General features: G+C 48.2%; 1 protein-coding gene across 1 annotated transcript in view; it reads right to left on the reverse strand.

The window, feature by feature from the left end:
* LOC105569668 overlaps window positions 1-15,980 on the reverse strand; it is a 105,555-nt gene that overhangs the window by 54,018 nt on the left and 35,557 nt on the right. Inside the window, exons 6-7 of the mRNA XM_012026310.1 lie at window positions 3,600-3,742; window positions 1,915-2,258 (exon numbers count right to left, since the gene is read on the reverse strand). Coding sequence (XP_011881700.1) covers window positions 1,915-2,258; window positions 3,600-3,742 — 487 coding nt within the window. The remainder of the gene's footprint in view (window positions 1-1,914; window positions 2,259-3,599; window positions 3,743-15,980) is intronic.

Consider the following 15,980-nt stretch of genomic DNA (forward strand, 5'->3'; position numbering starts at 1 on the left):
TGGCGAAAAAGCGTTAATTCGTAAAAACCGTTCCACTTTCGTCGGGTAAAATTGATTGCGGGGCAACGCCGAAAGCGCGGGAGGAGCACACGGGATCGTAGATCTAATACGAGCGCGGGGAAGTGTCAATTTGTTACGATTAAATGTTCCATCGAAATGGCATCGCCGCGGGGATAAACGATTCTACGGTATCTCGCCGGTAATGGACGATAAATTTTCAAGATCACGCAAACTTTGCCTGCGGGGAGAGAGAGAGAGAGCAGAGAAGGAGGAGGAGGAGGAGGAGGAGGAGAGAACCGGCACCGCGCCCGGAGGGCATCGGCGAAACTCTTTACCGATAATTCTATTTCCGTCGCAGCTCGTCCGCCACCGCTTGTTCCTATTATCGCGCCCGAAGACAGGTGGAGATAGGAGGATGGCAGGGGTGGGGAGGAGCGGGCGGGCGCCCAATTTATCTACGATTGGAAAAAAAAGGAAAGCGACTCGATTCAGGTATCGAATGTCGAGGAATCAAGAAAAATGGCTACGGACGTTCAGCGGCCAATCGAAAACTCTCTCTCGGGAAACTGATAGCTTCGAACAAGCCGCGCGATTAACTGTTTAAAGTTGCTCTTCGAAATATATTAAATACGGCTCGCGTAGTTCACGTGTGTCGCCTTAATCACTCGTTATATGATTAATAATCGCGGCAATGTATACGCGTATTAATAACATCAATAATGTTTCTTAGTGCCGCCGTTAGAAGTGTTGCTTGCCAGCTGAGACGAATAATATTTTCGTTGATAAAGTTGTTCGGCTATTACGAAAAGTTAAGAGTCTCTCTATAGAGATATATACATCCCCATTAGAGTCTCTAATTAAATTTCTAAAAGTACCACCGGGGGCAAAACAGGAGAGACTGGTAGAAAGATCCCCTCTTAATTACGGCGCAAAATTAATAATAATATTTCGTGGAAAAATACTCCTCGGTGTCCGCGACATCGCAGATACAAGATAAACATTATTGGCGAGACTATTGCCCCGAGATATGCTGGCGGGGCTGTGCCAATAATTCTATTTCCGTCGTAGCCGCTGTTCCTATTATCGCGGCAGAAGATGGGAAAGGGATGAAAAAAAGAGAGAGAGAGAGGTGTACTATGGAAGGGTGTCCAAATGAGGCCAATTATGCCGGGGCTATCGATCGAGATTTTATCGGCGTGTCCCCACTCGAGCGGCTCCAACGCAAATATTTCTTTCGGGATGGAGCATCCTCGAATCCGAGGGAGACGCGGGGTTTGTCCGCGTAAGGCGATCTCGGGCCTGAAAGCTCAGCTATGATAAAATAAGAAGGTTGTCGGGAGAAAGAGAGAGAGAGAGAGAGAGAAAGAGAGGGCGGAGCGCGCTTATTAAGAGCCAATGAAGAACATCCTTTTACGTGGAAGTATTCAGCACAATAGTCTCCACCGAGAGGGAAGATCTGGGTGGCTTTCGTCGGAGCGGAAAGAGGCGAGAGAACAAAGGAAAAAGAGCCACAACCGAGATGAAAAATGATCAGAATATCAATGTAATTGTGCCCGCGTTGATTATAAACGAGAAATTGCCGAAGGGGAGTTTTCCTCCCTTTTTCCTCTTTACAGCTCCTGCTTTAGCACCGCTGTCTAGGGTCGTTCGAAAGATCGTCGCTTAAATTTTTTGATTGAAAACCATCGGGTACGGAACTCGACGAGCGCCTTACGGCTCGGCTCTTAACGCCGACGCGGATCGCCGGTGCCGTGAAGTTACAGATCTATAAGACAGTCGCTAATTATGGCGTTATAAACAACGCGTCATACGAAGCTCTCTAAAAAAAGAAAAAAGGCGTTCCGAGGAACGTGGATTGGGTCGAGGCTGGAGAGAGTGTGTGTGAGAGAGAGAGGGGGGGGGGGCGAGACTCACCACCATGTCAGAGCCACTCTTGGAGGTGTCGCTGACGGCGGAGGGGCTCCTTTCGATAACGAGGCCTCCAGGTACCGGTGTCGAGGTCGGCGTAGGTGTTGGCGTATTCGTGGGCGTCGGGGTCGCCGCCGAAGTGGTGCTGGCCGGTTGGCTTGACTTCGGAGTCGGTCCCGGTGTAACGACGGTGGACGATGCTGACACCGATTGATCCTTGTCGGAGCCTGTCTGGTTGTTCCCAGCAACGGCACCGCCGCCGCCGCCGACGATGGACGACGCTGCTCCTGCGGCCGCTGTCGAACTCGAACCACCGGACAATTCATCCGTTGGCAAAGAGCTCCCAACGTCTGTCAATAGCAAGTACACACCGTTCCGTCCGTTATTTAACCATTTCGGGCGCGACGTGCTCTACGTTGACGGTGCTCCGACGCGTATGGTAACCGCGGGGCCGCAGCTTCTCAGAAAACTTACTTTCTACTTCCGAAAATTTTTCAGACGCCGATCGGAAAATAAAAAGAACACGACAAATATTATCATACGTGATAATCTCTTTAGGTTGCCAGCGATAACTAACAATGGATCAGTTTAGCCGACCATAACTGGCACTTGTTTAACAAATAAAGTAGAAAATAAGTAGAATGTCGAATAAGGAAACTACGCAGGCTAAAATCACAGTGCTTTTCTCATATGAGACGACAAATGTGGCATCAAAGTACTATTGAAGTTACTAAGAAATGCACTTACATTTTTTACCGCTGTTAATATGTAATTTTTAATTCAGCGTTAAACTGGAAACACGGAATAATTTATTCAGCGACGAAGAGCTCCTAAAAGCTTAGTTGTGAAAAGTTCCCCTATCGTTTAGTCCTTTTAACAATTAACACTTTTTACGGGGGTTAATTTCGGGATGTATATTTTTAAAAATTAATCAAGAAGAAAATGTGCGAGACTAACGCTGAGAGAATTACTTAATACGCTAGGGCCAGTATTCGTAGTCGGATCTTACATTCGAGACTGTCTCACGATCGTCTTCAAATACTCCGTAGCCAATGAAATGTACTGTACAGCATCTTTAAATAAATTCAAGACGGTCTTGAATACAAAACCCGATTATGAACGCCGATCTAAATGACCGGCTTGCGAGCTTGTTAACATATTTATCAAATCCGATCGGATAGAGCAAGGAAAGTTAACATTGGTAACGTGATATTTTAGCGACTGCGTTATTCGCATCGTCTACACGCATGGACAATCCAGCACGAGTTTGCTGTTCCATATGCAACACGACCGGGCCGGGGGAAAAAAAAGTTAACGAAACTAATTTAACTATTCACGGCGCGAGAAATTCAACGAGAATAAACATTTATGCTGGCGTGAACAATGTTGCATCGCCGAGGGCGCTTTATAATAGTTCTGGACTCTGGTGTCTTTCTTGTTACATGCAAGAGGCATCGCTCGTTACTTTCGTGCAAATTGCGAAATTGCGAGGACGAGGCGAGGCGAAACAAATTTACGAAAGCCAAATGCAAACGACGCCGTTTAGAATTAGCCGGGTGTCTTGAAGTTAATCCATCACAACAATCGCGTTACGCGGTATCATCTTCTTTGCAAATCGAACGCGTGGGGACCTCATCTCCCGGCATAAGCGGATTCCGCTCGCAGCGCGCAATTACGCAAATTGTAATTACCTTGGGCGCTTCTTGCTACGACTAGCTCAACCAGACCACGGGCCTTCTGAAGAATCGAGATCGCCTGCTCATGGGAGATGTTCGAGTCTAAGGGCTGCCCATCGATCGCCAATATTTGATCTCCCTCTAGCAGTCGACCGTCGCTGAAACAAAAATGCCTTAATTCGGTATGCGCCGCGTCCCAGGTGAGACACGCGATCGGCAAACGGCACTCGACCGCCGCTCGTGAAAATGAGTCTCGGGAATAAATAAAACAGACTGCTGAGTGAATAGTGAATTGCGGGCGACGGGCGAACGAAATGGCGCGCGCATTACGCGGGGCAATACTGTTTGCCATTGACATTTCCGCTCGTTCGCGCGCGCGTCCGCTTTATGCATTTCGGATCGGGTCGGCTAAATAATCAGGGGGCGATCAATAATCAACTTATCTAATAACGCGATATGAATACCCGCTATGCAAATATACACGCGGCTCGCTCGGGGCCGTTATAATTAGATTGCTTTCCGGGGGAGGAGGGTGGTCGTCGACCGCGCATTATCAGATCGTTGCGATTTTTATCCGCGCTCCGGGGAGGTGGAAGGGGGAGGGAGGGGGGGGGCACTTAACCATTGCGAAAACTTCGACGCGCTCGTAATCTCCTCCCGTTTGCCTTATCGCGGCGACCCGCCGAGGTTGCAATTAGCTCACGCTCGTTTTCAGACTTTTTAACGACGCGGACGCCGCCGTTCAAACCCCCGATCCCCAATTTGTACGGCCGATATTAAATAAAAATCCCGGGGCCGCCCGCGAACAATACCCGCGGGCGATACCTACAACTTTTATCCCGTTATCTCGCGTAGATCTGCACCGAGCGCGCGTATCGTCGTGCTCGTCGTACAGAGCTTTGTCACGTACGCAAAGGCCCGTGTCCGCGGTGCCCAGAACTTGGTCCGCGTTTTAGTTTAGCTGTTCCATAAAAGCTGCAAGTTGATTGGCCGCGCGTTCCTCGGAACTGGAACTCGGAGCAAGTTTTAGCGTCGTGGACGCGGGCCCCGAGAGACAGGATGACGCGCCGATATTATGTGATGCACCATGAAAATCCCTTGCAGCCTGCCCTTCCGACTGCGGCGATTAAATTTTTAATAAAGTCGTCGGGGTGTCGCGAGGGAAATTTCCGTGACGCGCAACATGTAATCGGATAAGTCGTTTGATGCTAACTCGATTTATCATGCAGCCCCTTGCAGGTTCCTTTACGACAACGTGATTTACACCTTATATCGCAGAGAATAAGATTATTAGAACGAGCGCGGATGGTAGCGTATAAGGAGAGGTCGGGCGCTGCGGACTCGGTCCTCGTCGCATCGTCTGTATTATAAAAGATACCCGTGTCGCTCGGGAGGGACGGAAGGTCCCGCAAAGTACACGCGATACAGTTGCCCATTCAAGGGAAAATGGATACGGCGAGGGACACAACAGATCGCCGTAATGCTACGAGATATTTCGTGCCGAAAGTGGCTCCGGTCGTTTCACGGTGGCCGCCAAGATAACGGCGTTATCGATATCGCTTCGAGCGGAACGAGCCGATCGGTCGTCCGCAATCTGTCGAGAACTCCGTACGACAATACGGACGAGCGAAGGGCGAGGAATCACGGGGACAGGCCGATAAAGGACTTTTGACAAGCGGCGAGACCCGATATCTGACTAATTAAATTTCACGACGACGGTCGAGAAAATTTCTCCTTAGACGTGGTAACCGCTCCGCTCGCCAAGTCCACCGTCTCGTAACTTCCGCGTAATTAAAACCCGCTACGGGCTTTATAAAGTGCGCCGGAACCGTCCTTTCTTCCGTGTCACGGATACCGGCGGCCGAAATAAGGAGCGTGATAGCCACTTGGATGGCAGACGGGGCCTCGAATGAAAAATAAAGGGGACCCGTCCAATTTAATTTTAGAGGCGCAAACGGAAATTGTACCTTCCGGTTGCCTTAAAGCTGAAATTCACGAGTCCCCCGAGCGGTGCCACCGCGTATCTTACGCGGAAATAGCGAATCGTTTTATTTCCTAGTCTTCCGTGTTTTGGCGAGATAGAAATAAAATTCCCCGGGTGAACCGTGTCAGAGGTGACGAAACAGTCGACTACACTCGAACCGAAGCGCGTTGCGCGGCTTGTCGGCTTCTCACGTTTATCGAATTGTAAAACGAAATTACTAATAAATGAACATTTGTCGCGCGTGCTGACATAACAACTCGACACTTTATGTGTGCCATTTAAAAGATTATCTAAAAATTATCTCAACTATTCTAATCTGCAACTATTCGCGCAGTTTACTCATCCCGTCCGTTTTTATTACACTGCACTTAAGGTGAAAAGCACGTAAACGCAAATGTGAAGTGCAGTGTTAATTAATTAAATTTATCAAAAAGTAACACGCGATAAATGTTACTTTAGCTGAAAATTTAGAGTGGACTTTTTGGGACACGTGTAAAACTTCTCAAAAGATTACTTGACCATGTCTGGCAAATGTTTGTGTTTAAACTCACAACGCTTCGACCCTGACTTGTGGTCCTTTTCAAGCGATAATCGTGTCAAAAATGCAGTGTGGCAAATCGAAGGAGCAGGTCTCGATTTCACGTAAGGCAGAAACGCGACAGAAACGCGTGAGAAACGTTTAACATTAACATTGTCTTTCTTACCGCGCACTCACGTCGTAAGCGACAATGGAAAATAACGAGGGGAAAATCGCGCGGCGAGAATCGCGGGGATCGGGGAGGGAAATTGCGGATCTCACGCGACGATAACGCTATCGGAGCCATCATTACGCCCGTTACTGCCTCCGCGTCGCCATCGTTTATCGAGTGGGACGCATTCTCGGCGACATTTGGCATGGCACGCAAAGCTACACACCGCGATCCCGGCGTTTAATGGCACGACGGCGGTCACGTTACCCAATTTCCGTCAAACTGAATTTCAATGCCCGCGCTGTCGCTAATGATACCGGCTTGTCGGCACGGCCGCGGTAATCTACGCCCCGATTTTCTGCGGATCGAACCAGGGCGCCCGGCGAGATCCCGGGATCCGGCTGGAACGTGCTGTCCGCATGACACGACAGATCTTACGGGGGCTGCGTCATCGTGGGACGTACAGGGCGAGCGAACGAGGCCACGTTTTCGAAAAACGAAAAACAGAAAAAAAACGCGAAAACAAAGATTCTTAAAAGATTATCCCGGATCGGAGAACGTGCTGCTCGTTTTGCGTTCTGCCGCTGACGTTAATCACTTTGTTACCCATTTTATATCACGAATGTTCCTCACGCCGCGTGTGCAGCATAAAACGACGTTATTGATTCGTGCAGATACAAGCCACGAGAGCCTGCGTTGCTTCAGAGAGAAATTCACCTGGAGCTAAATCGCTTCTGCGCGCGTGTGATTCGCGGTCGCGGAATTTTTTTATTTTTTTATTTTTTAAAGAAACGAGATCTTCAGCGCGTTACGAAAGACACTCGACAAAGAACAGTCGTACGGCGGATGAAACGAAATTTTAAAACTGCCACGGGGGATAAAATGTAGCCGGATACCATTTGTCGGAATTGCGCGGTGATAAATAAAAGGGGAATAAAGTAATAATGATAACAACGGCGGAAACGCTGCCGCGGTACGAAAACCGTGTGAAGTTCATAAAATAAAGATAGCAGCGGGGCAACGGGTGTGAGCCCGTTGCAAAGGCACACCAAAGGGGTGGAAACGGAAACACGGGGCCGAGAAGTCGCGGGCAGAAACGACAGTGGATTGATATAATCGCGCTTTGTGCTTTGAAAAGCTCGGCGGAATGGTAGACGAAAGGTCATCGCGGGACCGCAATAATGACTCTGATAAAAATTGCGCCAGCGGCGCGCAAGATACCGGACAAAAAGCGGGAATGTACGTACACGCGCGCGGTGTAAAGCGCGATCGAGAGAGTTAATGAGGAGCGGTGGGTATGCGAGAGAGTGGACCGGGGAGCGCAAAAGCGCGTAGGAACGGCGTGTGCTCACCACCGCTAGTGTTCCGGCGCTCTGTAAATTATGAATGAGGCGTATCCTGCGCGAGCCCGTGTGTACCGAGCTCTCAGATTACTCCGGCAGCGCGCCCCGGCGCTTCAAAGTACGAGGGTGGATAGCGTATGAGGGTCGCGCGAGCAGAAGGGTGGACGGTGGCGTCCAACCTCGTCGAACGTAGGAAAACACCGGGAAGGGGCGGAGTTTCAACGGAGTCTCCCGGCGTACGCGAGGACCGGGCGACTGGATGTTGCACGGTCGTAAAATAAAAACGCGGGGCCTCCGATCCTCTCGCGTTTACCGCGCGCGTACTCTTCCGCCGCTCCTCCGCGCGGAATCGTAAACCGGACGTAACGTCTCGGGACTTGAAGCGCGAGAGCCCGGTACTCCTTGGCTCCTCGGCTTAACGCACGACGAGCTTCTCTCCGCACCTCGCCTTCTCCCGCGAGTTAACGTAAACGTACGACAAAGGCAGCCGCGCGCGGTCTTTCCAAGTTCTATTCTGGACGAGCGATCCGTCCGCATCTCCGATCGGGAAATTTTCAGATCCGACGCGCGGCACCGCCTAACTATCCATTGTGCCCCCCCCGTGCTGGCGATATAGTTGCGCGACTGACTGGCACACACTAAACTTTCGCCGAATTTCCAAACTGTTGGAGAACACAGCTCAGGCTCGCACTTTGTAGGAAACGCGGCCATTATGCAAAATCGCCCACGTAAATTCTGCGGGAACTGCAAGTGCTACAAGATAATTACGTAACTAGCTCAGAGACGTAATTTATGCCTCACGTAAATAATACCGACAAACAACAGCTGCGCGACGGGAGGGGGACCTGCCGCGCTATTCTTTTATCTTCTTCAATGATCGCGTACAGAGTGCACGAATGTTTTCATTAAGCGGGTGGGGAAAAAAGAAAAGTCTTTTTTGTGCCTCTTCATTATTCGAGCTGGCCCTTGGGGAAAAGGGACGGACGATTCTTGTTTTTCGCGATTCGGCTCAGCACTGATTGCAGTCAGCGATTCCGGCGCGTCGCGGGTTATTTATTCTTCAGCCCGCGGACTATCTGATATGCTTGCAAGCGCCTGTGAAGCGCTTGATCGATACTATCTCTATCTATTGAAAATGGAGCACGTAGCCGCGCACGTGTAGGACGCGAAGATAATCTGAAATATATTCAGACCCGAGCAACCGAGGGGGGAGGGGGAGGGGGGGGGGTTCGAGAGCCCGGCCTCGATTTACACGTCGCCCGCCTCCGCCGAAAAGTTAATCAGTCTCATCGGGCGATTATTTCGAAAACGACCTTGATTACACGCCGTTTACAAAGTGGCCGGGCGCTTCAAAGCGCCGAGCGCGTTTTGATTTGATTTGAGTCCCGGCAAACGTCATTAGCCTGGTGACCATCGCTAATTGCAGAATGCAGCCGGACTGTAAACATGAAAACGGGGTGGATTGTGTTTGGCGAGTAATTAAGCTCTACAATACCGTAAATGCAGTCGAGTAATTTGTATAAGAAACACTGGCGGATTACCGTGACGCTGCATCGGACAAAACTACTCTCTCTCTCTCTCTCCCGTTCCGAGTTTAATGAAAACAAGTCTCTGGACTTCAATGCAATTAACGTGAGCAATATTCGTCCGAAATAAAATCGCCTACCCTTTAACGTTACGACCACGTTCAGACACGAGAGAACGAACCTGCTGCGTGAAAATTCGATGCGAACCCGAGTCGAAATTTTCGTACTATTTTGACACTTTTAAGGATTATTTACACCTACTTGGCTGATCTATGCACACACACACACAGACCAGCAATAACCTACTTTGATGACATTGTATATTTTACTCCTCCCTTGAATTCTAAAAATTTACTTTAGCTTCTACTCAAAACCTACTTTAATGCTAAATTGGCAACAGTAGAAATTTCCAAAGTTATCAGTTTTAAAGGAGTCAATTTTGTACCTGCAGTTCAACCTCTTCTACTATCTTAGGTCCTGCTATATAATAGAATTAAAGGTTCAACATTGGACCAAAATGTCGACTCGGAAAAGGCGCAAAGATAAAAGGTGCGCCCTGGAAAGGCAAAAATTAACACGAGGGTTCTGCACAAAAGGAAATCCTCGATCTTTCGTTTCAGCTGCATATTCCTGTGAATGTGTGTGTGTATCTTTGTGTGTATGTGTGTCGCGGCGCGCATTTATCGATTCGAGTATGTTGTCCTACCATACAGCGACTCTCACCACTTAAGAACAGCGGAGGCGGAAAACTTCCGCCCCCATTGTTTTCAGTAGTGCCGGCGAGAGGCATCTCCGTCTCGTCCGGATTCAAACGCCGTTTCCCCGTGATACTCGGCGGCTGGAACTTTTAGAACGTATCAAGATATACAAACGTGTCCCGGAGGCCCGAGGCGAAGCCGCGGCTCCCGTTTGCAAGTCAAATACGCGCCGCCGCGATTTCTCACCGCGCGCTACCGAGATGCTACGCGTGCGTACGCCCCTCGTAACAACCCGCCGACAGCCACCTCGCAAACGAGGGTGCACTCGCGTATCTCTCGTGAAAAATCTCCGCTGTCGCGCCCGCGACATTGTGTCACGGATTGAGCACAGTGGGTCCGCTCCGGCCTCGCGTTACGACGCCAGACGCTCCTCCCTCGTTATATTTCATTTCCGAGGAAACCCTCTGCGATAACTGCAGTCGGATCGACGGAGGAGATGGCGATGGACGAGAAATGACGATGTGAGAAACAAAGTACATAACCTGGCGGATGACTGATCGGGCATGTATGCGAAATTGTTCTGTTTTTTATTTTTCGAAAAAGAAAGAAAAAGAAACGCGCGAGTCGCCGGCGTCTACTCGACTAGTCAAGCTGCATGAATGACGTCGCGGCTTTTCGGAAAAAGCAACGTGTATCTGGTTTCCACGCACAGCAATTTGTTGCTTGCGATATCCGATAAGCGGCGCGACACTTCGCGGAGAACTAGAAGACCCTGTAATCAGAGACGGAGCCATAAGAGTTCGTCAAATTCCCGCGAGTGAGGGAGAAACGCAGGCTATCTCACCCTTCCACAATTGTACGATCGTGGAATCGTAGAAGAGCGAGATAGCCTACTTCTCTCTTCACTCGCGAGAATTTGACGAGCTCTTATGGCCAGTCTCTGATCGCAGGGCCTCTACGGAAAACTCTCTCTCTTTCTCCGCGCCGCGCAAAGTGATAGGAAATGAGTGGCGCGTTGGATGAAAGAAACACAGATACACGGGAGAAACCAGCGGAAGAATTGCACATTCTTTTTCTCTCACTGACAGGTTGTGTACTCCGAATTAGTGGGTAAGCCGGGGGTGGATAAGCCGGAGATTTTTGGTGGATTGACGCGCAGGGCTTACACAGTGTCGGTCCAGTCACTAGGTTAATCTTCCTTTCCCTCTCTTTTGTGCGACTCCGAAAAAGTTTGCTGTTGGAAGCCGTCGCTGCAAGTGAAACGAACGCACTGGATAGCAGGTCAGCAGACTCGACGAGGTCGAGTCCGAGAAAGTGTATAGCAAATTGCTCGGCATGCAAGATCTCCGATTAGCCAAAGAAAGAAAAAAAAAATGTCCAACATTGAACAGCCGCACAGAGCGCGTCTTACGCTTAACGTCGAGAAATTCTATTCGGCAGCCGTCAAGCCATTGGAAAGGATAGAAAATTGCAGTAGTAAAGCGTAAAAGAAAAAGTATTCCGCGCGCGGAACTCTGGGAGTCTCGTATGCGCGACAGCGTGATTCGCTAAACGAATCCGCGGTAAATGCATCGCGGGTCTGTTAGCGACACACACCTCGTCGTCGAAATGACTTCAAACCGCTCATCCCAGAATTGCAAATTCCATCCAACGTTCCGCGCTACTTACCAGGCGCGAGTGCGTGCTAAAAATAGCGACTAAAAATACGAATCGGGCACGCCCGTTGCACCCCGGTCGGACACGACCGTGTAATCTCGCACTTATCTCGCGGCGGGACATCGGTTAATCAGGGGAGTCCATAATGGATACAGACGCCCCTCGTCCCCCGATATCCCGATGAAGTTGCATTTAACTCAAACTCGTGCCGGGTGAGATAAGTAAATCCCAACTCGGGTAGCTGAGACGCCGTGGCATCGCCGTACGCCGCGCGCTGTCTCGCGGCCAGATAAATTAACCCGTTGCCAAGCCATTCATTGTTTCGGATGGGATCCTCGATCAGAAAACGATAGGAAGCGCTAATTAAGATCCGAATTTCCCGGAACGTGACAACTCGATTAAAACGCGTCGCGCGACGTCGCTCCTCTCTCTCATTAGCGTCTAGCTTGGCTATTCAGGGCCAACCTCCTCGTATGCGTGAAACTATTACGTACATCAAGAGCATTATCTCATTATGGGTTTAGGTTACTCGGTATATACCTCTGTATCCTACGTGGCCTTTAATGTACATATATTGTCGTTGCGATACTATCCGACGTGATCAAAGCGCCAAGTTTACTTGACGAGGGTACTTCGTCTAATCTCTATAATTCACCGTATAAGCGTCGAGTGAGAGACGAGGCTCGTTTAGATTAATCGATGCCCGGTTTAATAAATTGAACGGCTTTCCCAGCGACGGACGACAAGCTGTCGCATTCTCAATTTATTCCGTTCGCGGTATCAATGCCTTCCTTTTTGCGTCCTTTGTCTCGCGTGTATTTTTAACGAGGGCGGTCAAAATAACCGTCACGGACTTTCTAAATAAACAAATAGAAACAAAATCGAACCCCCGATCGTCGCTCGGGGGAAACGGGGGGGGGGAAAGGGAAGGGAACACGCGAGTAACGAGCCACAAGCAAGCCACGCATATCACGCACACATGGCGAAGCGAGGGGGTGGGGGAGGGGGAGAAAAAAAGGCAAATTAATTAAGCAAAACTGCCGGCAGCGCTTTAAAGCAAAGGGGAATTTAAAAAAAAATAACAGGAATGCTTGCGGAAGACGACGAGAAGTTGAATAAACGTGCGCACACGCAAAGCCACGCGCAATTAATCTAATTAAAGGCCGCGCCGTGCGTTCCGGAACAAAACGGGCGAGACTCCGGCGAGTGATCCGGACGTGGAGGTCAGGCGATACGGCGACCTATATCGCTTTGAGCCGAAGGGAAAGAGGAAGAAAAAAAAAGAGAGAGAGAGAGGGACAGCCGCGTAAATTGCCCGTGTCGCGGGCGCGGCACCGCGGGAGGAAAGGGCTGAGAATATGGCAAGAATAATGCGCCTCTCAAGCTGGCACTGGCGCGCCGATATCCCGGACGGGGGTGATCCATCATTTATTGCGATTTGAAGTGACACCGCGCACTCCAACGTTTATTTTGCTGCTCCGCCGCAAACTGTCCTTAATCTACGAAAGTGCCTCCTCATCCATTTCAAGCGGGCCTCAAATTATGTGACACGGCGCTTATAATCTTTGTCCTCTCAACTTTGGAAATGCGAATTAAAAGACGGAGGCCCCGGCTCAACGCCTGCCAATTCGCTCGGTTTTTCGTGCCTTTCATAGGAAATGTTCTAGCGTCGCCGGTAAAAAATTTTACTAAAACAAATCCTTCGGGGAATTTAAAGCCGATCTCTCCTCGCGGCAAATGTCAAGAGTAATACACTGAAGTAGCTGTGACGGTAAAGCGTTAATTAATTAACTAAGCAAATTTATTTGCTGCGTTTTCAATAATTTGCAGAAAGAAAATGGTTGAAATGGCGCTTTGTAGACGCCCAGATACGTGAAATGCGAGCATTGAAAAGTTTCGGGGATCGCTGCCGAGGCTGATTAAAAATAAACGATTACACAAATACAAAATTGAGGAGAACGATGGAGAGATATGACGGCGGATCGATTTCCAATCCTTTCAATTAATCTCTTCAAATGAAACTAATGTTTGGCTTAAAATGTGATTGATATTAAACAATTTTGCACGGTAGAAAACAATCGGAGCAAAAAGCGCGCGATTGAACGTAAAAATCCGGCGTGTGACGAGATCGAAAAGTGGTGCGTCCAAATAAAAGACAATGGGCATATTGCCAGCGGCACGTCAATATGTGGAGCAAACAACATTTATCAATGACGATCTTCCCTGGTGTCACGTTAAATTCCCCAATTGATATTTCGGAAGAGTCCAAACGCTTCGATCGCCTCGCTGCTCGAATTCGGGTGAGGCCGGACAATAACTTTTATTTCGCTATTCGCTTCGGCAAAAGCTTTTGCATAACGAAATGCTGTGTAACAAAGGTATGTGTCAACAGCTCTCGCACGTAATTGCTTAAAAAGCCAGTTTCGGTTTTGTAATCGCTCAAGTCTCTGCGAGATTTTGCCGGCTAATTTTACGCGAAGTCTTCTCGCCGTTTGCTTTTGCTATTAGAGGAAAGTCCCAGATTATGAAATAGACTTTTAACATGAGATAGCAGGTTTCCAACATGCGAATTCAATCACAAATCCCTTTTCGCAATTATTATACAATCGAACAATGAATCTTTTATATGACTCGGTGGTCGAATTGGTGAAACGCCCGCCTAGTAAGAGGTTCAAACCCTGCCCGAGATATTATTTTGCGCAATAGACTTAAAAGTAAAAGTATTTAGACACAAATTTTGGTACTATTTTGACACTTTTGATGACATTATTTTTTTCTACTCCTCCCTTGAATCGTTAATTCTAAAAATTTACTTTAGCTCCTACTCGAAAGGCCCTACTTTAATGCTAAATTGGCAAAAACAGAAATTTCCGACACTATCAGTTTTAAAGTAGCAGTTCAACCTCTTTTACTGTCTTAGGTCCTATATGATAGAATTAAAGATTCAACTTAGGGCCAAAATTTCGACTCGGAACTCCTTTATTACTTCGTATTTGTGTTTTCGCAATTAGAGCCTTAGAAAGTTTATCAATGAACTTTTTATTCAACAGATTTTACTCCAAGAGCAATAAATTCACAGTGGAACCAGCAGACGATGCCTATCAATGTAGTAGAAAGCCCGCTATCTCTTTTTTTAGGATCCTATCGCGTAATGGGGGGGGGGGGAGACTTTGCTCTACTGTTATTATTGCGACGTAACATTTCACGAAATTATGAAAAGTTATATAGATGTGCTATGAACGGTACGTTCTCCATCCATCTACGCGCACTCGTGACCTGGAACGGATTAACGGTCGAAGCGTATTAGATTTATCGCACTGATTAAAGCAGGAAACGGAATCGAATCGCGCGACGACGTTATGGTAATAACGCGTTTCCATATCAAAGCTGAATATTTTATCTTTCGGGAGCAGCGAGCGACTCACCGCGACCGCACCATATAATTTATGGAGGGTACAGATTTTCCGACGAGCACAATTCAGCTGCTTATAGGAATATTCATGCGCCCGGTCGGCCGGCAACTGGCCGTTCCGCGCGCGCACGCGAGGATAAACAGCGGCGGGATCGTCGCAAAATTACAGAACCGTTGTTATTAGAAAATGGAGATGTGTCCGCGATTCTCATTTTGCAAATGAAATAATAACTGGCTGTAAAATAACACCGCGCCGCCGCACGCTCGCCGCAATTTCCGCCCCGACGCATCGTCGGGTTTGCTGTTTCAACGTCGGTCGGTGCGCCTGACATATTGTCTCATCCCCTTGCAAAGCGAGACGAATATGTAATATATAAAACATTATTAAAATTTCGCCAAACGTTTGCCCGGCAAACGCCGCGCCTCGCTGTGTCGTTTCAGCGAACGGGAAGTGGGGAAAAAAAATCCGCGGGTAACGTTACACGATTCCGCGCAAAGTTTCCGAGTCGAAATTTTGCCCCTGTGTTAAACCTTTAATTTGATTTTATAGTAGGACCTAAGACAGTAAAAGGGGTCGAACTGTAAGTACAAAATTTACTCCTACTTTAAAACTGATAGTGTCTGAAATTTCTACTTTCGCCAATTTAGCATTCAAGTGGGTCCTTTTGAGTGGAGGCTAAAGTAAATTTTTAGAATTAAAGATTCAAAGTAAAGAAATACAATGTCATCAAAGTAGGTGTATAGATCAGTTAAGTAGGTGTAAATTATCCTTAAAAGTGTCAAAGTGGTACCAAAATTTCGACTCGGGTCTGGTCTGTAAATTTATAAGCACTTCGGAAGGATCCGAGCACCGTGCCTAGACGAGAAGCTGAATTTAATGCACACTGACAAGATTCCTGCCGTATAATCCTGTCCAAGTATATAACGTTTGTTAAAATAACAATTCCCCGTTAATCTTTTTACGGTTGCATTATTTAGCGCGTGACCAGGCGATTCGTTTAAATATATACGGGGGCGCGTGATAATTTCGCAAATTTCCGCGCGAAATTTTTAATGAGTAATTGCAATTTTATTAGTTCATATCCGAA

The sequence above is a fragment of the Vollenhovia emeryi genome, unplaced genomic scaffold, assembly GCF_000949405.1.
Source record: "Vollenhovia emeryi isolate VEMERY1.0 unplaced genomic scaffold, V.emery_V1.0 DF939123.1, whole genome shotgun sequence".
In the NCBI taxonomy this organism is placed as follows: Eukaryota; Metazoa; Arthropoda; class Insecta; order Hymenoptera; family Formicidae; genus Vollenhovia; species Vollenhovia emeryi.